The sequence below is a fragment of the Cricetulus griseus genome, chromosome 6, assembly GCF_003668045.3.
Source record: "Cricetulus griseus strain 17A/GY chromosome 6, alternate assembly CriGri-PICRH-1.0, whole genome shotgun sequence".
NCBI classification, from domain to species: Eukaryota; Metazoa; Chordata; class Mammalia; order Rodentia; family Cricetidae; genus Cricetulus; species Cricetulus griseus.
In genome coordinates, this window is record NC_048599.1 from 24,037,059 (window position 1) to 24,063,411 (window position 26,353).

General features: G+C 45.1%; 1 protein-coding gene and 1 long non-coding RNA gene across 4 annotated transcripts in view; one reads left to right on the forward strand and one right to left on the reverse strand.

Annotated features, from left to right (window-relative positions):
• Positions 1–630: 630 nt before the first annotated feature.
• On the reverse strand, positions 631–9,792 carry LOC118239095. The gene is made up of 4 exons (XR_004770606.1): positions 8,884–9,792; positions 8,352–8,411; positions 2,786–8,068; positions 631–2,165 (listed from the first exon to the last, which is right to left on the reverse strand). It is a non-coding gene; the product is annotated as an uncharacterized LOC118239095 (long non-coding RNA).
• The window catches only part of Gss (glutathione synthetase), a 31,994-nt gene continuing 12,901 nt past the window's right edge, over positions 7,261–26,353 (forward strand). The window contains exons 1-6 of one of the 3 annotated variants that reach the window (XM_027421385.2): positions 7,261–7,397; positions 12,706–12,840; positions 20,872–21,017; positions 23,908–23,983; positions 24,263–24,402; positions 25,040–25,156. In XM_027421385.2, the coding sequence (XP_027277186.1) occupies positions 12,712–12,840; positions 20,872–21,017; positions 23,908–23,983; positions 24,263–24,402; positions 25,040–25,156 (608 nt within the window). In that variant the 5' untranslated portion in view covers positions 7,261–7,397; positions 12,706–12,711. Of the gene's footprint in view, positions 7,402–12,705; positions 12,841–20,871; positions 21,018–23,907; positions 23,984–24,262; positions 24,403–25,039; positions 25,157–26,353 lie in introns of all 3 variants that reach the window. The other 2 variants (XM_027421386.2, XM_027421388.2) reach the window with 2 other exon arrangements.

Genomic DNA, 26,353 nt, shown 5'->3' on the forward strand with positions numbered 1-26,353 from the left:
AGCAGAAACTCTCTCAAAAGATTAAACTGGGAAAGCTGACTGATGGCGCCACGGCCCTATCCCTGAGTACCCAGAGAGTGGCCCTACCACAGCCCCATACCTCTGAAGCTGGGCTTCATCAACTCAAGGACAGGAGGTCTCAAGCCCTTGGAATTTTTATGGCTTGAATTTTTTTTTCTATTTTTAAAAAGTGTTGTAGTGCTGAGGACTGAACCAGGGCCTTGTGGGTGGTAGCCATTTACCCCTGAACAGATTATATTTTTAATTGATTTTTATTTTAATTTTGTATATTTACATATAAGCCGGGTGGTGGTGGCACATACCTTTAATCCCAGCACTCGGGAGGCAGAGGCAGGCAGATCTCTGTGAGTTCGAGACCAGCCTGGTCTACAAGAGCTAGTTCCAGACAGCCTCCAAAGCCACAGAGAAACCCTGTCTCAGAAAAAAAAATACAGAATTCTAATTGTGGTTGCTCATGTCTGTAATCCTAGCACCTAGGACACTGAGGCAAGAGTTTGAGGCCATCATGGGCAACATAGTGAATTTCAGGCCAGCCTGGGCTACAGTGTGAGATCCTAACAACCCCCCCCCCAAAAAAAAAACATGGAAGGATTGCCCTGTAACAATATTGACATGAGATATTACCAACTTATTTAGGTTTTCCTAGTGACCTTTTGTTTATTTAAGGTCTTACTATTAATCCTAGGCTGGCCTGGAACTCAAACTTGTTTCTAAATTCTGGAATTAAAGGTGTGCATTACCACACCTGGCATGCACCCAAATTTTTAATTTATTACACTTGTTGCCAAGCTTGCTCATCTTCCTTTGTTCTTTTGAGCCAGGCTAACAATACAGCACTGGAGTCGGGCTGTCTGTGTGTAAACCCCAATTACCCTGCCTCTGAGACAGCAGCTGTTCCCTCAGGAGTAAGATAACACACCTTTAAAAAGAACAAACACAACGCCAACTCGCCACTTATAATAAGTATCCACTAATTACTTTTCTTATTACTACCATCTCATTTCAGGAGAACAAGCAAGGAAAGTCCACAACTCACCATCACAGAGGTCATGAGAAGAAAAAGGTCATGCCAGCAACTGTGGGTGCCATAGGCATCTTCTTGGTTTTGTGGTCTCTGTGGCCACTTCTCTCTGTGCAAGGTCACAGAGATCTACCTGCCTCTGCCTCCTGAGTGCTGGGATTAAAGGCATGTGTCACCATGCCTAGTATGAGGGTAGTTTTTGTTATGTGGCCCAGACTGACCTCACAGTTGCAATCCTCTTGTGCGACCCTGGGTGTTGTGGTTACTGGCATGTGCCTCTATACCCCTCTTGACTATTGTATCTAAGAGAGCATCGGTGAACTTATGATCCCCATGAGTGTCACCTGGGTTTTCTCTTAAGAGTTTCATTGTTTTAGGTCTTCAGATTAAGACTTTGGCTCCTTTGTTTGGTTTAATTTTTTAATAACACAGGGTAGAAGGAGATGGAACTTTAGCTTCCTTCCACCACAGGGCTCAAGGTGACAACAGCCCTCTCCCTATAGTCCTCACCCTCCTTAACATTCCCTATTCCAGTCTCCCTCTGCACAGCCAACAGAGTCTAGACACAGAGCCCTGAAGCTCCAGCCACAGAAAGTGTTCTTACTTCAGAGGCTCCAAGCAGCATCTAACCACACAGGTATAATGAAAAATATGTATTAATCTGGGAAGCCACAGTGAACTGTCACTTCTCAAGCAGTAGATGAGAAGAAATAATAATAACTAACAATGGACAATTCTGAGACTTGGTGTTCTAGTTTGCTTCTCTGTTACTGGGGTAAACACTGACTAAAAGCAACTTTGACTTATAGGTGACAGTCCATTGAGGCAGGAACTCAGAGCAGGAACTTGGAGGCAGGACTGATGCAGAGGCCATGGCTTGCTTCTCATGGTGTGGTTCACCTGTTTCTTATAGCACCTAGGACACCATCCCAGGGTCAGCACCACACAAAACAGTTGGTCCCTCCTTCATCAATTATTAGCTAAGAAAATGCCCTACAGGTTTGCCTTCAGCCAGATCTTATGGAAGCAATTTCTTAATTGAGGTTCCCTCCTTTCAGATGATCCTAGCTTGTGTCAAGTTGACATGAGACTAGCCAGCACACAGTCCACCATCAAGGGAAGCCTAGGCAGGAACAGAAACAGAGACCACAGAGGAGCTTTAACAACGTAAGAGTTGGAGGCCAGCCTGAGACCCACAATGAGATCTTTCACCCTACTTTAGAGGACTACAATCAGACAGACAAGTAGTAGAGAAGATGAAAAACCAGAACTCATATACCACTGCCATTTTGGAAAACAGTTGGCAATTCCTTAAAGGATTTAACTTGTAGGTAGCATGACTCAGCAATTTCACTCCTGGGCGTCTCCAGTGGACTCTAAGAGGTAATGTTCACACACAGACATGTATGTGGATGTTAGCAACATTTAGAATAGCAAAAAGTGAAAACAGGCTAGGCAGGGTGGCACACGCCTTTAATTTCAGAGGCAGAGGCAGAGGCAGAGGCAGGCTGATTTCTGTGAATTTGAGGCCAGCTTAGTCTACATTGTGAATTCCAGGCTGGCCAAGGCTACATAATGAGACTCTTTTAAGAGGAAAAAAAAATGTTTACAAAGGGAAAACATCTCAAATGCCTTAAGCTAATGAACAAAATGGTATATTCACAAATTGAGTATTCAACTCAAAGGGATGGAGTTTTTCTTTTTCCTGTTGTCTGCACATATGAGTGTGTACCATATACTTACCTGGTGCCTGATAAAGCCAGAAGAGGGTTTGGGGTTCACTGCAAGTGGAGTTAGCTGCCTTATGAGATCTGGGAACTGAACAGTGGTCTTCTGCAAGAGCAGCCAGTGCTCTTAACCCTTGAGTCATCTCTCCAGTCCTAGGAGCAAAGCTCTGATCCAGATTACATCATGCTGGCCAAGGGAAAGTCACAAAGGTCACACGGGATAGGATTCCATTCATATGAAATGTTCAGAATGGTTATAAGGTTATTCTTTTACATGGATTTAGTTGTGTTTGTGCACACCCATGAGTCACAGCACACTTACGGGATTGAAAGGACAACTTGTGGGATTCAGTTCTTCCTTGCACCTTGTGAGTCCTGGGGATTGAACTCAGATCTTCAGACCCAGTGACAAAAGCCACATCCTGAGGAGCCTTCTCACTAGCCTAGTCTTCTGACTTTTCTGGGACTTTTATTTGCTTGTAAATCAAGTTAGAGCCAGACCAGAATTTGTGATATTTCTCTGAGGGTCCTGGGGCATAGAAGTGGCAGCCTCCCCAGTTTATGAGCAGCGGTTCTCAATCTCTTGACACTGTGCCCCTTAACACAGCTCCTCACATTGTGCTGAGCCCCAACCGTAACATGATTTTCAATGTTACTTCATAACTGTCATTTTGCTACTGTTATAAATGGTAATGTAAATATCTGTGTTTTCTGATGGTCTTGGTGGCTCCTGTGAAAGTGGCATTTGACCCCCAAAAGAGTCATGACCCTCAGGTTGAGAAGCACTGCCTAGAACCGGTTTTGGGCCTAACAACAATGACAAGTAGGCCTACAACAGAGTCCAGCTTCTCTATTTCTTCTCAGTAAAATAAGAACAATAATGTCTCCCTCCCAGGATTACTGCGGGAGTGTAAACGAGACAGCACATATAAAGTGTCAGGATAGGCCTGGCACATAGTGAATCCTCAACACATGTAAGAGTCCCACTTTGATTCCACAGGCATTTCCTGAGCAGCAAGTCTGGGCCAGGCCCGTGCTAGAGGCTGGAAGGCAAAGGAATTCCACTCTGAGTAGCTGAAGCAGTGGCCCCCAGCCAGGTGGAGAGATAGATAGCCTCATAAACTGTAGAGCCAGAAGGGGTGATGTCATGGCTAAAGAGAGACATCAGCCATGTGCAATGCAGACCCTGGGACAATGGGAGGTGTCTCAATCAAAAGGCCAGACCAAAGCTCAGTGTGGTGTGATGATGACACAAGCCTATAATCCCAACACTTGGGAAGTAGAGGCAGGAGGATCAGGAGTTCAAGATCTTCAGCTCCATAACAAGGTACATGAGACCTTGTCTCAACCTCCCTCTCCATAAAGCCAACTGAGACTTGGAGAGGCCCTCACAGGGCAAATGCAGAGCACAAAGTTAAAGGCAGTCTTCTGCCTAATTCATACTCAAATGTTCCCACAAGCCCTTCAACATAGACTTCATCGGATTCAACAGTCATCTCTGGGAAGCCTGACCTCATCCCAAAGCATAGGAAGAGGGCCAGTGGCTACGTGTGCAGAGCTGTGTGAAGTCTGGCAAAGCAGGACACCTCTTCATGCCTCCACTTCCCTGCTGTACAAATGGAGACCGTAACACTACTGGACTCCTAACCTTGTGGTGAGAAGGAACTAGCCAAGCTCCTAGCACTTGTGACCACTGCAATAAAGAGCAGTTAGACAAGGAAAAATTACTCCACTTTAGAAGTCAGGCTGTGGGATTTAGAGACCCAGGGCTTGGGTTATTAAACCCAGGGCTTGCTGTAGTCACAGTGCTCCGTTGTGGAGTTGGGATTTGAACTCAGATCTTAGATACCAAGGCTCATTGCATCCTTATCGCCCTCTGCAGAATCTTCAGCTAGGTTCTCTGGTGTTTACTATATGCAATAGCAAAGGCATGGGGCCAGGAAGACCCTGGGAAAACTCCCTCATCCTGGGTTTCTGTTTGGGGATGCAATCTATGTACAGCCCAGGACGGCCTCATGATCCTACTGCTTCAGCCTCCCAAGTTGCTGGAGTTATAGATACACACCACTGTGACCAGCCTTTAAAGACATGTTCATGATGGAGCTAAGTGGGAGCCTTGTAAATCCTTTTTGAGGGGATGCTAGGGATCAAACCCTGAGCCTGACACCACGATACTACAATACATCCCAATCCTCCATACTGGATTTGATGATCTTAGATCTTTTCATTTCTCCACATGGTATACACTGACATCTTTGTCCAGTGAATATGAATAGGGTTTGTTGTTGTTTTTTGAGAAAGGTAGCCTATGATACTCTTGAACTTCCAATCTTCCTGCCCCCACTTTCCAAATGGTAGGATTACAGATGTCCACCACACACATGGTTTATGTGGAGCTGGTTATCAAACCCAGGGCTTCATGCACACCAGCAAACATTCTACCAACTGAGCTACAGCCTCAAACCTAAACAAACCAATTAATGGAGATAATGTTTACCTTGGAACTTGTGAGAAGCACCTGAGGTATCTTAGTTTTCACTAATCTCAGTATCCACCTCCCTCTCTCCCATCCTGTTAGATCATCATTTCAGGCACCATTCCAGGGTCTAGGGAAGTGGTTCTCAACCTTCCTAATGCTTCAACCCTGTAGTACAGTTCATGTTGTGCTGACCCCAACCATAAAATTATGTTTGTTGTTACTTCATAACTGTCATTTTGCTACTGTTATGAATCATAATGTAAATATCTGATATTCGGATGGACTTAGGTGACCCCTGTGAAAGGGTCATTCCATCCCCAAAGGTCTCAGACTCACAGGTTAGAATCATTGCTGTAAGAGATCTCCCTTTTGAAGGTTTTGATATTTTCTCAGGCTAAACCTGCTTTACTGTTGAAGTTGCTTGTTTTTCCCTTCCAGGGGGTAGTGAACAAGACAGATAATGGCCATGCTGATGGAATTCACACCCACAGGATGGAAACAACAAACAAAGAGAAGTAATCTCAGGTGCTAATAGCTGCTCTGAGACAGAGTGACAAAGTGGGGTGGCATCCAAGGGGGCAAACATCTGAATGACAGTAAATCGCAGAGGAGTAGGAAGGGCTAAGCCTTCGGCTCTTCATTCCCATTCTCACTATACACCACTTTGAACAGTTAGGTAACTTCTCAGGCTCAGCTGCCATCTACAAAATGGAAATGAAGCCACAATGTGAGGAGACTCAGCCAAAGGGCTGTTAAGATCTAGGATCCTGCCCATATTTCACCCGTAATCAATAGGTATATCATTGCTGGTCCATCTTAGAGAGGCACCTGTACAGTGAGCCATGGGTCATGGTGCTTTAGTTTTTATTATAATTCATTTTTTGTTTGTTTTGGTTTTGAGACAAGGGCATACCAACTAACTTTGGCTGGTCTGGAACTGTTATTATGTAAACTAGGTTGAGCTAGAACTCATTGAGATTCTCCTGCCTCAGCCTCCCGAGAGCTGGGATTAAAGGCTCAAGCCCAAGACCCCCTGCTTATTGTAATTTCATTATGCTTTAGAAATGGTTACCTTCACCGGCTACTGGGGCTGCTGCTTCCTACCTGGTCAGGCACAATAGTGACAAGGAAAACGGTTCAGACAGCAAACACTCTTTTGGCAATTACCAGACCACCTATCTGCCAATTCTCTTGAGTTTATACACAAGTCTGGAAGGCTGTCTGTCCTAGGGAGAGATGTATGTGCTTTATCTAGGAAGTTGGAAGGATTCTGGCCTCTGGGTTGGGCCACTGATTTACAGTCAGTAACAAATCTCCCTCCTAAGACTCTTCAATTTAACATCCCCTGTCTCTAGCTCCACAACCATGGCCTGCCTCAGCCTCATTGCCTGGCCCTCACACCTGAAATCTGGCCAGCACCTGCTGGAACCTAACAAAGAAAACTCTCTTTTCCATGCTAAAACTCCAGTCCCCAGGCTCTTAACAGTCTGCCCCACACTCTAGAGCTCATCTTTTATTTACACCAAACCAGTTAGGAGTTTGGTATCTTAGTCATAATTAATTCCCTAGGGTTTGGTCAGACACATTTTTTAAATCAGGTGCCTCAGATTTTAACAAACCTCTCATTATCTAGGAATAAGAAAGTTAAATGGCTGCGGATTGCCAGAGGATGAGGGGTCTGTGTAGGGGTAAGAGGGTCATGAAGCTGCATATTTAAAAACAGCCCCACGGGGCCGGGGAGAGGGCAGTTAAGGGTACTTGTTGCTTTTGCAGAGGACCCGGTTCGGTCGCCAGGAGACCCGACACCCTATTCTACACTGAGTGTCCCCAAATCACAGGAGGCTCTGACTCTCCGAGATCTAAGCCTACAGGCAACACCCCGCCGATGAGTCACACCCCTTCCCTACTTCCCAAAGCCTGTCACACCCCAGGGTATGGATATATCCCTAAAGCCCAGGTCGCTTCTCACGGAGTGCCCCTTCCCGGCCGCCGTCCGGCTTCACAGACGCGAGGCTCCTTCCCCACCCTCCTCTTTATGCCCAGCGGGGCAGTCTGCGCAGGCGCACAGGGTGGTGCCAAGGCCCCGCCCCCTGAGCCTGGGTAACGGCGAGAGGAGTTTGAGCTTGGCGAGCAGCTGGACAACGAACGAGTAGGTCGGGGCTCGGCGACGGCGGCTGGCGAGGGTCAAGTTTCCTCGGGAGGAGAGCTGTGAGGGAGGGGTCTGAGAGCGATTGGAACGCGGCCGGCGGGCCGGCGGGCGGGCAGACGCGGTGGCTGGGACGGCGGCCGGCGCCGGGGAAACTTGTGTCCAGTGCGGGGGTTGGGCTGGCGCGTGCTGAACCTAGATTTCTAGCTCGCCTGCTTCCAGCCCGGACGCGGTCAAAGAGGCGAGAGCCAGAGTTCCAGAAAAAATTTTAAAAGCCACCATCAACAACCGGGAGAGATCAGGACCAAACTTTGTTCAGGGGTGGGGAGTGAACGGGGCCCATCATGGGGACAAGCCAAGGCCGGCGACCCTGTCGTAGCTCGAGGCCCTGCGTCCCCACTGGCCTCGCCCCTGGGATTAAAGTCCGACCGGATTTCTGTGTGGGCGTTTTAAAGTTCTTGGTGATTCATTCATCACTACTTATTTAACCTTCACTGACTACTATGATCTAGTACTAGCTGAGAAGTATCAAGACAGATGCTCTTTTTATGGTATAGATACGAACCTGGCTGGACAGAGAGGTCCAGGGATGGCTTCCAAAACTACATCGGGAGTTGGGGCTGTTCCAGAAGGGACAGCCTTTCAGCCACAGGGAAACCAGCATCAGCCAAGATCTGGAAGTGGGAGAGAGGCTGGTGTAACTACTCTGAATCTATTTAGTGCCCAGGGAAGAGGAGAGGGTTGGCCAGTGCTCGTCTAGATCAGTGGAGGCAGACGAGAGGAATTCAAAGCGCTGCGTTTAGTCAGCAGAATCCACAGGACTGGAAGAGATGGGACGTGGGAGAAAAGTGCACGGGGGTGGGGGGGAGGGCTTGGGTGCCAAGGTGAGATTCGTCAGAGGAGAAGCATCCCAGGGAGCAGCCAAATGCTCTGTTTGAAAATCAAGGAAGTACTTACGGTGAAAATACAAAAACACAAAGTGTCATCAGGCAAACAAGTCACAGAAGGGTTAAATCTCTAGAAAGAAAAACAAGAGACCCAGTTAGCAGTTTTCTAGTTGTTGTTACTATTGTAGTGTTTGTGTGCATGTGTATGCATGGATGCCCAAAGTCAACACTTTGTTTTCCCTCAGTCGTGTGTGTGTGTGTGTGTGTGTGTGTGTGTGTGTGTGTGTGTGTGTGTGTGTGTGTGTACAGATGTGTGTCTCAGTGTTTGCATGTGAGGGTGCATTTGTATGTGCACATACATACATGTGGGACCCGAACATCATATGTCTGCCTGGATCACTCTCCACTTTATCTCTGTCTCTGCCCCTCAAATTCTGGGATTACAGGCCACCCCCACCTGCCCAGCATTTGTGTGGGTTCTGGGGATCTGAACTCCGGTCCTCATGCTTGCATGGAAAGCCTCTTTACCTGCTGAGTCACCTCCCCAGCCCTCTGCCGAACTTTCTAAAGACAGGGTCTTACTAAACCTGGAGTTCACTCACACTCACTGATGGCAACCTCCAGAGGTCCAGCTGTCACAACCTCCTTGGCAGTGGGATTTCAGAAGAGTACCACACTACTGTGGCCATCTTTTATGGGTGCTGGGGAGCAAGTCCTCTTGGGTGGCCAGCACTTTACCAACTGAGCCGTTGCTCAGCTCTGTTATTATTATTACTGACACAGGGTCTTGCTGTGTAGGCCAGGCTGGCCCCAAACTCATGGTCCTCCTGCCCCTACCTTCTGAGTGCTGGAATTACAGGCCTGTGCCACCATCCCATCCTAAGTAATTATTGTTAATGTCCCTAGCACCTAGCCAAGAGCCTCGCATTAGCATTGTTGTCAGATAAGCAAAGCCCAGCAACAGACAGCTTTGGAATTTCTCAGTGTGTAGAGACTCAAATGGAGGTCCAGTTGATGTAATGTTGGAGCCATGAGTTCCTATTCTGGCTCTGCCACTAGGTTTCTATATGACCTGTAACAAGTCTCCCACTGCTTATGAAGTGAACACAGCAAAGACATATTCCTGTGTATAGAACTCTGCTATGGGTTCATGTGTTGGGCTTGGTGCCCAGTGTGGTGACTTTGGGAGGTGGTGGGACCCTTAAGAGGTGAGACCAGGTGGTTTGTCCCTAGATCATTAGGGAGCTGCCCCTGTGAGGAGTGAGAGAAGAGTGAGTTGTAATGAGTGATCCTGAGTCACCCTGTTGGTTCCTTCCTGCTCATTTACGAACTATGGAAAGGCTGTCGGCCAGGGAGTCCTCACCAAAGCCAGCACCATGCCCTGCAGCATTCAAAACATAGAACTTATAGTCAGTGAACTCTTCAGCTGGGTGTGGTGGCTCATTCTTGTGATGCCATTGCTTGGGTGATCGAAGGATTGCTGAGTTGGAGGCCAGCCTGAATGACATAGCAAAATCCTGACCAGAAAAAAAAGTAATAAAACTTACTTGAAATATTTTTTAAGCCTGGCAGTGGTGGTCCACACCTTTAATCCCAGCACTCTGGAAGCAAAGGCAGGCAAATCTCTGTGTGTAAATAAATAAGTATTTTTTGAGACAGTACCTTGCTATATATCCCTGGCTGGCCTGGCACTCAGTATGTAGCTCAGGCTAGCTTTGAACTTTCAGAAATGCCCCTGCTTTCACAGGACCATAGACAATGTACCAGCATGCTCAAATAATAAGCCTCTTTATAAAGTTATCCAGATTCAGGTCTTTCCCTATACAAACAGAAGACTGGCTACTAAAAGCTGAACATGCTAAAACATCATTAATTTTTCTCATTTAGTCCACGGTGCCCTTATGTGGGAAGTCAGGTTATAGGCTTACACCCAAGTCTGTCGGACTCCAAGTCTTGTTCTTTACTCTGACAGCTGTCTCCAATTGTTTGGACCGTGTTGAGATCACATGATCATTCTGTCAAAGCATTGTGCTGAGGCTGGCCCACTTAGATGGATGTTCTATAACAAGGTCACCATGAGGAGAAGGAGACAGAGGCTGAAAATGATGGAAGTTATCTATCATTTTCTAATTCTCTTCCTGACAACCACTGAGTTGAGCAGCCATGTTTGTTTCTTAGAATTAAATGACAGCAGGGTAGAACAAAAATAGTGACCAGATGTTTCCAGATTTTTATCCAGATCCTCTGAACCCCAAAACCTGCTGCAAAATGAATGGGTAAGCTGGTATACTTCTGAGTACCTCTGGCAGCAAGGCAGAGAGAGTACTTCTCCTTCACTAGGCTGGGCAGCTGGGTTTCGGGTATTTCTACCCTGATAATGTGATTTCTTTCCCTTCCTCCCCCTCTCCCTCCTTCCCCCTCTCCCTCCCTCCCCCTTTCCCTCCCTTCCTTCCTTGTTTTGTTTTTGTTTTTCAAGACAGGGTTTCTCTGTGTAGCTCTTACCTGGAACTCACTCTGTAGAACAAGCTGGCCTTGGGCTCACAGAGACCTACCTGCCTCTGTCTCCCAAGTGCTGGGATTAACAATAATGTGATTTCTTAAAAATATTTTTTGTCCCTTTTAAACTATGGTGATAAATGTCTACAGAAAGATGTAATTGTTTTGTGCTAGTAAATTGGCTCCTGGCTTAAGGGCTGGAGAGATGGCTCAGAGGTTAAGAGCTCTTCCAGAGGTCCTGAGTTCAATTCCCAACAACCACATGGTGGCTCAAAACCATCTGTAATGAGATCTGGTGATGCTGGGGAAACCCACAGAAACAGCTGACCTGGGCAATTGGGAGCTCACAGACCCAGCTGTCACCGAACCAGGCCCTCTGAACATGGGTGTCAGTTGCGGGGCCTGGGCAGTCTATGGGGCCTCTGGCGGTGGAACCAGTATTTATCCCTAGTGCACGAATGGGCTTTGGGAGCCCATTCCCTGTGAAGGGATACTCTCTTTCCCTAGATACATGGGGGAGACAGACTTTGATTATTCCCCTTGGGAGACCTTACCCTCCCTGAGGAGTGGATGTGGGATGGGATGGGGGATTGGTGGGGAAGGAGAAGATGGGGGGATGGGATGGGAATTGATTAGTGGGGGGATGGGAGGACGAGAGGGAACTGGGATTGGTATGTAAAATAAGATTGTTTCTAATTTAAATAAAAATTAAAAGAAAAAAATGGCTCCTGGTTCGTATAAGGGAGAAACTGTACATTTATTTTTTGTGTGTGAAAATGTGGCCTTAGCTTAGGCTTGCCCCACTAGCTCTTATAACTTAAATTAACCCATATTTTAAAATCTACATTCTTTTACGTGTCTCAGTTACCTTTACTCTGTCCTGCCCATCCTGGTTCTTCCACAGCTGGCTGTCGACTCTGCCTTTCTTCTTCTCCAAGACCTCTCTGTCCCCAGAAGTCCCAGCTAGGCTAATTCCTGTCTGGCTATTGGTCATTCAGCTCTTTATTAAGCCAATCACAGTGATACTTCTTTGACTCCATTTCATGATACTCCACAGTTTCCTCCCTATCCACTATGTAGTTTGAGATCTACTGATGCAGGTTGTCAGAATAAGAAAGGAAATTAGCGCCAAGAGAGATGACTCATTAGGTAAAGGTGTTTGCCACCAAGGTTGATGACCTCAGTTTGATCCCAGAGACCCACATGATGGGAAGCAAGAACTGACTTGCAGATTGTTGTCTGACCTTTACCAAGTGTTCCATGGCAACATACACACACACACACACACTAATAAATAAATTAATAGAAAGATTTAAAGAAGGGAAATTAACGATTTGCCACAATGGTTTCTATCTAAGGAAAACATTTTAAAATGCAATTTCCACCCCTTCCTCTCACTGATCCCCTTCAATCATAATCTCTGGGGTGGGGCCCAGTAATAAGTATTTTTTTCCCACTCAACCCAGAATGTTAAGCCAGGTTTGGAAACCACTCATTTATCCCTTCCCACTTAGGGAATCTGTAGTTCTGGGAGGGGAAGTTACTTGTCACATACAGCGTTACCAGTCACATATGGCGTTAGCGCCTCTGTCTCCGTTGAGGAGTTTTGGTCAGGAAGTCCAGAGACCTGGACTTAAACACCAGCTAGACCTGCCATTGCCTAGAGCAAGTCATTTCTCTTCTCTGAACCTTTGCTTCCTCACTGTGAGAATAATGCCATTGTTACTGAGAATTCAAAGAGAGGATGAATAGCCATGGAAATACTGTGTCAACTTGTTTTGTGTACAGGGAGGAAGTGGAAGCAGTATGTTCCCTGCCACAATTGCCCCTCCACGGGAACCGGTCAAGTCTCACAGTATGGATGTAGCCACCTTTCAATGGCTGCTGAGCCCTAGGCCTTCTGTCACCAAGCCCTCTTGTCTTCACAGGTTGGGATGGCCACCAGCTGGGGGAGCATCTTGCAAGATGAGAAACAGCTTGAGGAGTTGGCACAGCAGGCCATAGACCGGGCCTTGGCTGAGGGCGTGGTGCTGAGGCCTGCGGAGAGTCCCAGCTCCTCTCAAGTAAGCTTCAAAATGCCACTTAGAGCCCGCCCTCCCAGGGTGGGGGCAGCCCCTTTGAGCCAAAGACCACATCTCTCCTTTATTTATTCAACAGCTAAAATTGATTTCTAAAAGTATGTAAAGTAAAAAGAAGCATGCTGGAATAATCAAAATCTGGGGTTTGAAGTGTAATTTAGGCAGCTACTTCATTTCTGTGAGTTGTACTTTCCTCCAATAGGTGAACAGAATATTATTATATAATTGATGGCATAAGATAATCAGGAGATAATTTCCAGGAAGCACTTTGTCAGGGGAACTATTATGTATCAAGCACCCCCAATCACTTGTCTTCTCTGCAATTGCTCTTTTTTGTTTTGTTTTTGAAACAGAATCTCATCATGGAGCCCTAACTGACCTAAAACTCACTGTGTAGAGCAGGAGGGCTTTGAACTCATGGCAGCCCTCCCGCTTGTCCCTGCTAAGTATGCAGCACCATGCCTAGCTTTATATACTCTTTATATACTCCTTCAGCTTCTTTGCATATATATATATGTAATTTGTATCATTTAAAATATAAAATATACATATATGTGTAATTTAAAATCCAAGTTGAACCATATGTATTATTCTATGATGTATTTTTAATTTTTGTTTAGCAGTCTGTCTTAAATCTCTTTCTAAGAAATTAGTCTTCTGCATGTTTTTTTAATATTTTTTAATATTTTATTTATTTATTTATTTATTTATTTATTATGTATACTGTCTTCTGCCTGCATGCCAGCAGAGGGCACTGGATCTCATTCAAGGTGGTTGTGAGCCACCATGTGGTTGCTGGGAATTGAATTCAGGACCTCTGGAAGAACAGTCAGCGCTCTCAACCGCTGAGCCATCTCTCCAGCCCTTCTGCATGTTTTTGATAAAAACAATATCAGTTTATTTTTATTCCCAAGAGTTATAAGAAATTAAATGTTTAAAAGTAAAGGCCAAATTTTAGTTCTCACTTAGCTGCTTATTCTATTTGCTCTTAGTCATACTTTCCCCTAATGCCATAATTATGTCACATTTATAAATATGCAGTAACACTTAATGTTATTTGAATGTATCTGTTCTGTGGTGCAAAGATTAAACACTCATTGGTACATTAAATATGTCATTTTGTCAGGCAGCAATTTGGTGTTTTGTTTTTTTGGCTTTTTTGAGACAGGGTTTCTCAGTGTAGCTCTAACTGTCCTGGAACTCACTCTGTAGACCAGGCTGGCCTTAAACTCAGAGATTCTCCTGCCTCTGCCCCCTGACTGGGACTAAAGGTGTGCACCACCACCGCTGGCTCTAGCATATTTTATTTTATAATTAAAAATAGTCTATTAAATAAACTGATGAATGAAGTCAAAAGGCAAAGTTTTGTTTAAATTCAGGGTTGGCTCTTACCTTACAGCCTTCATTCTACAAATACTTTAAAAGAAATTTAGCAGGGTGTTTTTGTTGTTGTTTTGGTTTTGGTTTGGTTTTTTTGTTTGTTTGAGATAGGGTTTTTCTGTGTATCCCTGACTGTCCTGGAACTTGCTCTGTAGAGGAGGCTGGCCTGAAACTCAGAGATTCACTCATCTCTGCTTCCGAGTGCTGGGATTAAAGGTGTGCACTACCACCACCCAGCTTAGTGTATCATTTTTTAGAAATAACTTTGTTAGAGATACCTACTATTGCCCATACATTATCATTTGGTATTATACTTATCATAATTATGAAGATAGCCAAATTTCCTGTTATTATTAACATGTTATGTGGCCAAAAGAACTCAATCAAATTATCATGTTCACTTACTTATGTATAAGCCAAATGTGCTCGTGTTAACGCCACACTTTCCCAATTTTTGAAGCACTGATCTGTTGGTTTGGGTCTGTCCTGAATATACAACTTTTCTGTGACACTTGCAGTTAGCCTTACAACTATAAACTGCTGACACTTTCAGGGTAGAACTCTACACAGTCCCATCCGTGTTCCCAACTTTCACTGCTTGTCATCAGGTCTTGCTGCACACTGACACATTTTAGTTTATATGTATGAAGATAACTACTCAGGGACAATTTCATTCTGTTGTAGTGTTTCAGTGTGGATGAATCACAGTTTAACTTTGCTGTACCAATGGCTATTTAGGGAGCTCTATATTTGCAGATAGCACAACAAGGAATCATGCATGTTTGCTTGGGCAGCTCTGTATGTGTTTCTCTAGGACTGGCTTGTAAATATAGAGAACCCGCTGTAACCAAACTTAAAAATCTCCTCCTTTAGCTGGGCCTTGTCACAGGCAGGAGGATCACTTAAAAGCAGTTTGATCACATACTGAGATATTATCTCAAAACAATAGACACCCAAACCAAAAACCACTATCCTTAAAGCAAAACAAAGCTGGGGTTGGAGAGATGGCTCAGCGGTTAAGACCACTAGTTGCTCTTCCTGAGGACCCAGGTTCAATTCCCAGCACCCACATGGCAGCTCACCACAGTCTATAATTGCAACTCCTACAGATACACGGGTGGGCAAAAACACCAATGCACATAAAATAAAATAAATAATTTAAAAAACAAAGCAAAAAGAAATCAGTTTATTTTGCAACTAATTAATTTAACATTCAAGAACATTTTCCTATGTCAAGATTCAGAAGTTCTAAGAGTTGGCTAACCCTCTGTTCCACATCCCCTGTCTACCCAACTCCCCTGTCCTAAAGGCAGTCTGTGCTTAGTGTCTTGCTTATCCTTCCAGGTAGTTCATGAGTAACAAGTAAATAACTAGGTATTTACTTGTTATTACTCCAATTTTTTGTTTGTTTTGAGACGTATAGTCTATGCCAGCCTCAAACTCTCTATTCTCCTGCCTCAGCCTCTGAGTGGCTGTGCTTACTGTCATATACCGCCACACCCAGCCCTCTCTCCCTCTTTGTATGTAAAGGCATGTAACAGATCAGCTTTTCTGTCTTGTGCTTCTTTCTTTTCCGTCCTTCCTTTCTTGCTTCCTTTCTGTCTCTCTCCCTGCCATTTACGTTAACACCACCCACACTGGTTACTGAAGAGGTGCCAGCATTGTTGTCTTTAACCTAGCCACATGCTTTTGCTGTTGTTGTTGTCTCTGTGTGGCTCAGATGTGGGCCTGGTGGATTGTCAAGACTCAGGTATACTTGCTGAAGCTCAAATACTTGAGAGTGGCCATTACTGACTGCTGCCTGATACTGTGGAAGGTTGGCCTCTGGTTTGGTTTTTGTTGTTGTTGTTGTTTTTCAAGGCAGAGTTTCTCTGCATAATAGCCCTAGCTGTCCTGGAACTCGCTCTGTAGACCAGGCTGGCCTTGAACTAACAGCCTTCCTCTGCCTGCTGAGTGCTGGGAGTAAAGGCATGTACCACCACCACCCTGCTGGTCTCTGGTTTTGGAAATAGTATTGTATGGTCTAGGAACTTAGGTTTATGAATTGTTGGAATCAAGATGGAATGTATTCTTGTTCGAGTTTTTATTTCTTCTATTAATAAATGGGTATCGTATAAAAGTTTAATATTTAATCTTTCTGGGGTTTAATGGGGCCTACAAAAGGCACAGTCCTCAATGAGGCTTCTTTCTTTGGGGAAATGGGGATAGTTTTGAAATGGAGCCTGGAACTTATGGCAATGCTCCTGCCTCAGCCTCCAAGTCCTGAGATTTTAGATCAACTTCCCTGACTCTCAGTGAGATGTCGACGGAGTTTCTTTTCTGCCTGGCCCCACAGCTGATTAGCCCAAGTAAGCGCACAAAAACATATTAATTATAAACTGTTTGGCCAATGGCTCAGGCTTTTTGTTGGCTAGCTTTCTCTTAATTATTAACCCATTTCTATTAAACTATGTATTGCCACGAGGCTGTGGCTTACCCGTAATTCACCATGATACTCCTTCAGCAGCTACTTGGCTTCTCCCTCACAACCTGTCTCTCCAACCTCTAGCCAGAATTCTCCTGGTCTGGTAGCCCCACCTATACTTCCTGCCTGGCTACTGGCCAGTCAGCATTTTATTCATCAACCCATAAGAGAAACATATGTACAGAAGGAATCCCGAATCGGCTCTCTTTATTTAAAAATCTATTATTGTGCGTAAGAGCTTGTGTGTGTGTGTATGTATGTATGTATGTATGTATGTATGTATGTATGTATGTATATATGTGTGAATGCAGGCACCCATGTGCCATAGTATGCATGTGTGGGTCAGAGGACAACTTTTGGAATCGGTTCTCACCTTCCACCTTTCTGCCGCTGTACTGTGTATTCCAGGCTGGCTTGCCTGGGGGTTCCAAATAGTTCACCTGTCTTTGCTTGCCATCTCATCCTAGGAGTGCTAGGATAACATATGTGCAGTACTAAATCCAGTTGTATTGTTGTTGGTTTTGTTTTTATCCACTAAGCTGTCTCTCTGGCCCTCCTAAGTGAGATTCCTAATCAAGAGAAAAAGACGAGGCTGGAGAGATAGCTCAGCAGTTAAGATCACCAACTGGGGTTCAGTTCCCAGCACCCACACTACAGCTTCCAACTCCAGTTGCAGGGGATTGGACACCCTCTCACAGACATACATGCCAGCAAAACACCAGTGCACACAAAATAAAAATAAATCATTTAAAATAAATTCTGTTCTAACCTGTACCCTGCTCTATGCCAGACAGCCTTGACATGGAAGATTAGGTGAGTCAGCCAGAGGTTCTCAACCTTTGAAGCACAGGGTTTAGTTGGAGAATGTACCAGAGAATAAAATTAGGGAATGTCATTGGAGGAGGAGGTGTGGCCCGTGCTCAGTACAGCATCAACTGTCATCTATTGACGACTCACTGTGTGGTAGGCATTATTCTCAACACTTTGGGATTGCTGACTCATTTAACCTGCACCGCAACAGAGAGGAAGAAGTCGAAGCTCAGAGAAGTTAAGTAACTTGACTGGGGTCACTGAAATCATGGGAAGACTGGCAGGGTCTGGCTGCTGAGGCCATGCTCTGCATATCCCCACTTCACTGTCTCTCTCAGGATGCCTGGTAGAAGTAGCAGTTCATTTTTATTAGAGGCAAAATGGAGAATGAAAGTTAAATTGGAGCTTAAAAGCAGATGGGGGAAAGTAATAATATGGCAGGGCCTCCAAAGTAGGGAGAGGCCAAAATGTTCCAGGCAGGGCTTGTCAGTGGGTGACGTCAGGCAAAGTCAGAAAGCCAAGAGGCTTTTTGATACTAGGCAGAGAGGACTGTGACCTTCACTTCATAGATCAGCATAGATCAGCATAGCAGACCAGCTCCATTCGGGGACCAGAGTGAGTTCATTTTGAATAGGTCACACATGAGCTAGGCATACTGTTCAAAAGCAGTCAATGTAGAGAAAGGTTCTCTTCTCCAGCCACTGTTTCCCTCAGAGGCAAGCCTTCATCAAATTTTTGTTAGGGTTGTGTCTTCCTTTTTTTTTTAATTTACCAGCATTTTTATTTTGTAATATTTATTTTTGTTTTATGTGTATGTGTGTGTGCCCAGGTGAATGTGTGTGCACTACCTACAAAGGGCAGAAGAGGCTTCAGTCCCCTGGAACTGTCGTTTCAGATGGTTGTGAGCTGCCATGCCGGTATTGGGAGTTGAACTGAGGTCCTCTGCAAGGACCTCTGAGCTGTTTCTCCAGCCCCGCAGCGACATTTTTTTTTTTTTTTTAAGTCAGAGCCAACATTAAAACATAACCCTTCTCTCCAGTAGGGGCTGGGGAGATGGGTTGTTATGTGAAATACCTGCTAAGCAAGCATGAGAAACTGAGTTCAGATTCCAGAATCCACACCTGAGACAGTAGTAGATACCTGGAACCCCAGGGCTGGAAGACAGGCAGATCTCTGAAGTTTGTTCTGGCAAATCAGAGTTTCAGGTTTAGTGAGAGACCTTGTCTTCAAAAATAAAGGTGGAGATCAGTCAAGGAAAAGATACCCAACTCTGAATACACATGTGCTCTCCCACGCTAACAAGTATATACACCACACACACATGCAAATAACATAATAATAATTAGTAATAATAATGGAAAGTTACACCGCTAAACTATCCAAATCAAACTGGCAGGCTGTGGTAGCACATACCTGTAATCCCAACATTGGGGAAGTGCAATCAGGAGGAATAGAAGTTCAAGACTGGGCCACTAGATGGCTCAGTGGGTAAAGACATTTGCCACTAAGCTTTAGGACCAGAATTTGATTCCATAACCTAGTGGTAGAAGGAAAGAATCAATTCCCAGAAAGTGTCCTCTGATCTTCACATGGCATTCGATAGAAAACACGCACAGAAATAAATAGTCATATAATTTTTAAAAGAGGTTTAAGCTCACCCTAGCCTCTAGTGAGGCCAGCCTGTGGGCTAAGATGCAACTGCTTATCCTCACCATCTCACCATTCCTGTTGTTTCCCTGGCAACAAAGCAGAGTGTTATTGTCATATGTGTGCTATTTTTTTTTTCTCTAAAAAGTGAGAGACTGTGTGTTTCAGCCTTTGGCCTGTGGACAGCAGAGAACAACTATGTGCTGTTCATCCTAAATTCAAGAAGGTACAATGAGTTCTGGGGTCAGGACAGACAGAAGGCTTGGCAGAAAACCTCTGGGAAATTTTTGGAGAGGCAATCTCCCGAGTCCTGAGTCTTAAAACCTGTTGTTGTCTTACATGCATTTTGGGTGTTAGGTCACCTTTACATGACCTGCAATAACCCTGTTCCTGTGTTTTTGAGGCAGAATCTTTCTGCATGTGTAAAAAGGGGATGATGTATTTGGAAACATATATATCAGTTATAAAGATATCTGACACAAGTATACATTGTGTCTTGGGAAGAGGACTAGATGACTCAGGCCACAGTGGGACTAAGATACACTTCTCACTGTGTACCCTTAGCTCTTTTATTATTTGTTTGTTTGTTTGTTTGAGACAGGGTCTCTCTACATATCCCTGACTGTCCTGGATCTAACTGTGTAGACCAAGCTGGCCTTGAACTCACAGGATCTGCCTGCTTCTGCCTCCTGAGTTCTAGGATTGAAGGCATGTACCACCACTGCCCAGCTATTTAGAACTCTTTTAAATTGTGTGTGATTGTTTGTATTATCTAGTTCAAGGCAGTTTTTAAAGTAAGTATATTAATGAAACTTCTTCCACCATAAACCCTTTCTACCACAATGGCAAATTGATATTAACTCAGAGGGTAAATAATTCAATTCCTATGATCTATTAATTATCTCCCAAGTTCCAGTTCATTTGTTGTTAGAAATCTCAGAAGGCGTTTCTCCCTTTTAGGAATAACTGTCCTAAATGGTATTTTGATTTCATGACCATGTAAAGTCCAAAGAACCCAGAGTGTAACTAAAGGCCAACCTGTTAACCTGAGTTGTCATTTCTGGGACAAGGGCATGTCACTACTGGCTTCTATTCAGGGAGCCACAGTTCACCTCAGCAGCCCTACCAGCAGGCTTTTCCCTCTACCCCAGCCAGAAGGTCAGGGGCCTGGGGTGTGAACTCCTGATGTGGGGATGGACTTGGCTTAAATATCAGTCAGGAGCATAGGAGGGGAAAGTGGGGTATGGATGAGCATGCAGTATGAGTGTGTTAGAGTGGTTTAGTAACCATCCTGGTCCAAATCCAAACACCAGCAGTGAATATATTTTAGACCTATTACATAATTCCTATCTCAAGTCCTTTGTCTGCTAAGTATGGATAACAGTAGTTACCTTCTGCATAGAATTATATGATGACCCATTGTATGCATTCAGCACAATGATTTGCATGTAGTAAGTACTTAGTTTTTGTGGAAGTTTTTATTTTGTTTTTGCCTCTCATTTAGAGAAAATCCTGTAGAATTGTAACAGAACCTGGAAACTGTCTTTGTACCCTTTCTTGCTTTTTTCCCTCATCTCTTCCCTTCCTGAAATAACTGCTGTTCTGCAATTGTGTGCTCAGTTATGCATAGGCCTGACTTTGCAAGAAGATAGCCCATTCACAGTTCTCTCTCTCTCTCTCTCTCTCTCTCTCTGCCCCACATTCTCATTGATCAGGTGGTGACCTATGCCCCGTTCACGCTCTTCCCCTCACCAGTCCCTAGTGCTCTGCTGGAGCAGGCCTATGCTGTGCAGATGGATTTCAACATGCTGGTGGATGCTGTCAGCCAGAACTCGGCCTTCCTGGAACAAACTCTGTCTAGGTACTAAGTGCTAAGGCCTCTGGGGTCAGGGAAGCTAAAAGCTTTGGATGGGAAGGTTGGGGAGCTACGAGTTGTTGCTGTGTTAGCTCACTTGGTGGAGTGGGGAGCAGGTACCCCAGAGAGGAAAAAAAAGTAGAAAAGGAGTGAGGAGAGCTACCTTCTAATCCTGGCTCCACTGCTCTTTGTATGACAAGCAAAAGGAAAGTTCTTCTCAAAGCCTCAGTTTCTTAGTCGACAACATGAGGTTGGCTGAGACCTAGGGTTGCTGTGATTCTGTGATCGGTGACCCCTGCTTCCCATGACAAAAGTCATCGGGGCAGGAGGGCTGGAGATGGCACAGTGGTTAAGAATACGTCCTGCTGCAGCAGATGATCGGGGTTCAGTTCCCAGCACCCACATGGTGGTGGGTCACAGTCTTCCATAAGTTTAGTTCCGGGGATCTAACACCCACTTCTGGCCTCCATGGGCACTAGATGAAGTATAGTTATATACACACAGGTGAAGCATTCATACACATAAAATAAAATAACGCCTTTAAAAGGTCTCCATTTGGAATTATGGAAAATGGCCAGGTTTGGGGAGAAAACCAGGGAGGTTTTTAAAGTCAGATGTCCAACTTCTAAACAAAGGCCCTTCTTTTTAATCCCTCCATTAGAAGGATGTGTTTAATGTTTTTAATGACCTTTTCTTGTCACCTAAAGTTTCATATCTTTGGGTAGGACAAAATGCAGACTAAACCATACTCAAGATGCAAGTAGGTAGTCACTCCTTTGTCTCTTCCCGATAGATCTTTTTCTTCCCACTTCAGGTCCTGATGCAAGTGAAATTTCTTGGTTAATTTTGTAATTAAGTATAAATTGCTTATTTTAGAATTAAATATATATAATGTTTTATATATGTACTTTATGTGTATAATTGTGTATCTATGATTAAATTTTCAATGGAAAACTAGATTCTTTTGTTAGAGACCAAATCCTTCTCCGATGTGCTCTTTGGTAACAGGTTGAATGTGAGAAGGGATAATAATCTCTTTTTTGTTGTTGTTGTTTTTTTTTGTTTTTCGAGACAGGGTTTCTCTGTGTAGCTTTGGAGCCTATCCTGGCACTCACTCTGGAGACCAGGCTGGCCTCGAACTCACAGAGATCCACCTGCCTCTGCCTCCTGAGTGCTGGGATTAAAGGTGTGCACCACCAACACCCGGCTGAGAAGGGATAATAATCATATTAAGTCTGAAAACCATTGCCTTGGAGCCAACAATCTAGTAGGTCATGAATATGTGAACCCTGTTACTACCTTCTTTCTCTGGACCGGCTTGCTTTATGCTCACTACGAGCAGCCTGGTTTAGCGCATTTACACTTGACAATGTGATTATGTGGGAGACCTGCCACCAACACACACACACACACACACACACCATCACAGCTAGCCCCTAAGGGAAAACAACAGCCTAAAGCCTGGGGTTGAAAGGCATCTCCTCTTCAGAGAAGAGAAAATGTATCCTACTTCTCTAGGTGGCTAAAGCCCAGCTGGGGGACTCTTCTCACCAAGAGCTAAGAAAGGCTCCAGTGAAAGAAGTCATCCTCTAGACAGCCTTCAAGACAGCTACCTTCCTACTACAAATGGCTCCACCACAAACTTCTATAACTAGATCAGCCTACAAGCCTGGCTTGGCTGAGGACAAGGTTGCCCTAAATCTTTAGGAGCAACAATGTGGTGTTAGTGACTGTATACTGCTCTTGGTCTTCTTAAGGCTCCAGAAATCCATACAGGATGAGCCCCTAGCACTCGCCACAGCAGCACACTGGGCTAAGCTGATGAGTCCACTTAGACCTAGCCCCACTTTCATGAGGTCTTTAGCCCAGTGGGAGAGATGATATTAGTTGCCATATAATAAAGTAGAATTGCATCTCTAGTCAGCTCTGTAAAGGAGATGTTCACAGTGCTGTGGGAGCACCTAGAAAAGGGATCTGGGATTGGAGAGATGGCTCAGAGGTTAAGAGCACTGGCTGCTCTTCCAGAGGTCCTGAGTTCAATTCCCAGCACCCACATGGTGACTCACAAACATCTGTAATGAGATCTGGTGCCCTCTTCTGACCGGCTGGGATATATGTAGACAGAACACTGCATACATAATAAAAAAGAAAGAAAAGAAAAGGGATCTGGTTTGGATAGTGAGGCTTCTCCAAGGAAATGATATCACACATGGATTAACTGATGCAGTAAACCTTGGGCCTGAAAAACCTGCAGGTACATAGCAAACTGCCCTGGGGACTGTCATGGAGGAGGAGAGACTTACCTGGGCAGTGACTAGAATGCAGGGGAAGCTATGGAGAAGAGTTAACTTGATGTCAGTCAGAAAACTTACCAGCCTTCAGTTATTCAAGATGTTTGAATTTTTCAAAACTATACTGTAGCCAGGCAGTGGTGGCGCACGCCTTTAATCCCAACACTCCAGAGGCAGAGGCAGTCAGATCTCTGTGAGTTCAAGACCAGACTAGGTCTACAGAGCTAGTTCCAGGACAGTCTAGAAACCCTGTCTCGAAAAACAAAAACAAAACAAAACAAAACAAAACCCAAAACTATACTGCATCATTTACTTTTCCTCACAAGCCTATTTTATAAGCAGTTATTTTCCTCTTCTCTTCATAGTTGAACAAACCAAGAACCAGAGAGGGGATGGGATTCCCTGAGATTACCACACAGTAGCTAGTAGAGCTTGGATTTGAACCCAGGTCATCTGGCTCTAGAGTAGATTATTAGATACTAATAATCTGCTTGATTGGAATGGGTATTCAAGACCTAGAAAGCTATCTAGAAGTGGGTGGGTAGGGATGGGACCTGGGGTTTCAAGGGTCTCTTTTATCCTAGAAAATGTTCTTTCTTCTCTAGCACTATCAAAAAGGACGACTACACTGCCCGTCTCTTTGATATCTACAAGCAAGTCCTGAAAGAGGGCATTGCCCAGGTAACCATTCCTAGCCCTTCCTTTGCCTGGACCTTGTCTCTCTTATCTGTGGTATTTTGTTTTTACTAGAAGTGGCCTCAGTCTGTTCTCATAGGAATCTACTATGCCTGGACTAGTCTCTACTGGGCCTCCATCCAGAGAGCAGTTCGAGGCTGACAGAATGGTCCTTCTGGGTTGGGGGTATTCGGTGGTTCTCCTTAGCTCTGCAGAGTGCAGTATGGCTAGACCTCCAGAGTCAGCCCCTGGGCCAGTGTCCTCAGCCTTCAGTTTTCTCCACAGACTGTGTTCCTGGGCCTGAATCGCTCAGATTACATGTTCCAGTGCAGCGCAGATGGCTCCAAAGCCCTGAAACAGATTGAAATCAACACTATCTCTGCCAGCTTTGGGGGCCTGGCCTCCCGGACTCCTGCTGTGCACCGGTGGGTTCCTAGGGGAAGAGTTCAATGGACCTATAGTCACTGATTAAGCCAAGGATCTCCTTCTGTGACTGTACCTTCCTGAGTCTTGGTTTCTCCACACCTGCATCTTCTCCTCATAGCAGTTTTCTGCTTGAAATCAGGTCTTTTATATGCCGAGAAAGAAGAGACCTCATAGCATATTGGTCCTGCCCCTCACTGTGCAAAGTAACACTCCAGGCTCAGAGTGAGCCTTCCAGAGGCCTCTGATAGGAGGGTCCTGACATATCTGAGGCCTGGGAGCAGTTCTTAACCCAAAGCAGAGGGCGTTCAGAAGCTTCTGTCTGAGAGCTGGGCCACAGTAGTGGTTTCCTAGCCATCAGGATGCTTCAGGTCATTACAATTCCATATGGTCTGCGGCAGGATTCCATATAGCACCTGAAGGGCTCCTGCTCCCTTAGAAACTGAGTTGGGTGGAGTGGCCACATGGGGGCTCAGGACTCCTCTGGGCATGTACATCCCAGCTATGGTGGATGCTTCAGGAACGGTGGTAAGGAGCCTTTAAGCACTTGGCTATTCCTTTGTGTATGTGTCTGTGAGGTCATGGCAGAAGGGTACCCTGGTCCATCCAATTACTGAGAAGCTGTCTTTCTTCCACCAGACATGTTCTCAACGTCCTGAAAAAGACCAAAGAAGCTGCCAAGATCCTCTCCAATAATCCCAGCAAGGGACTGGCCCTGGGAATCGCCAAAGCCTGGGAGCTCTATGGCTCAGCTAAGTAAGAATGTGGAAAGGTAGCAGTGGTTAGCATTCATGGGTGGGGCAGCTTCTCCCTTGCTAGACATCAGAAGGGGACAAAGGGATGTTTCTAGGAATAGAAACTTACACATTTAAGTGCCAAAAATATTTTAGTGGAGTTCTGGGTTTCCTTCTAGAGAGAGGCTAATCGTAACTTACTGTTTCCTTGTGGCGTGAGGGTCATTGTGATAACAGTGATCACATCTTATTGCAATGCACTGGTGCCACCGAGGGTCAGAAAGCACCCGTGCCTCTGGCTTTCAGTTCCCATACATTATCTGTAATGTTGGCTTCTTCAACATCCACTTTTACAGTTACTGCCGTCAGTGTGCTTGCAATAGGAATCCTCTGCTGCTCTCCCTCTGCCTCCCAATTTGCTGTGGCTTGGGGAAAAACAGGGATCCAGGTTGTTCTAATCATGTGTAAAAAGCATGAGGACCTCTTTGTGATGTCAGTTTTGATCTGGGAATTTTATGGTGTCCATTTTAACTGCTTAGAAGTGTTTTCTTTGCTTTCTTCCTATTTCTCAACCATGTTCCAGATGTGTGAAGATGCTAGGTAAGTGACTTCCAGATAGTTGAGAGGCCACTGCTAGCAACTGCGCAGTGTGAGCACAGTCCACCTGTACTAAGTGTTCACATCCAGGCAGGCTCTCACTGAGCTCTCAGAATGAGTGCTCTGAGGTGGTGCTGTTCCTCTTTCCTGTCTTACAGATCAGGAAACTGAGGTTCAGAGAGGTGCAGTGACTTGCTTGAAGTCAGATGGTGAGATGGTAGTAGAACCCAGTGATAAGCTCCTGGAACCTGCATGTATAATAGCACTGTTGCCTCCAAGCAAGCCTTCCTAGGCTTGCTAAGCCTCACCAAGTTCCAAGAAGCCTCAAGTTCTGTCCCTAAGTTGGACAAACAGTATGTCCAGTAGAACCCTCTGCCAGGTTCCGTTTTAAGAAAGTGACATCACTTGAGAAACTGCCAATGACAAGCACTGCAGAGGGAGTCTCTTGCCAGGTTAGGAGTAATTTGGGGAGAAAACACTGATGTGTCCAGAGGTAGGCACTGGTGGGTAAGGGCACTGTGGCTCCTGAGCAGGTACTGGCTTTACCCAGTGTGAGAGTGGCTGAGGCTCGTCTGCTGAGCAAGCGTGTGACCTTGGCACTTCTTTTTTGTCTCTGAGATTT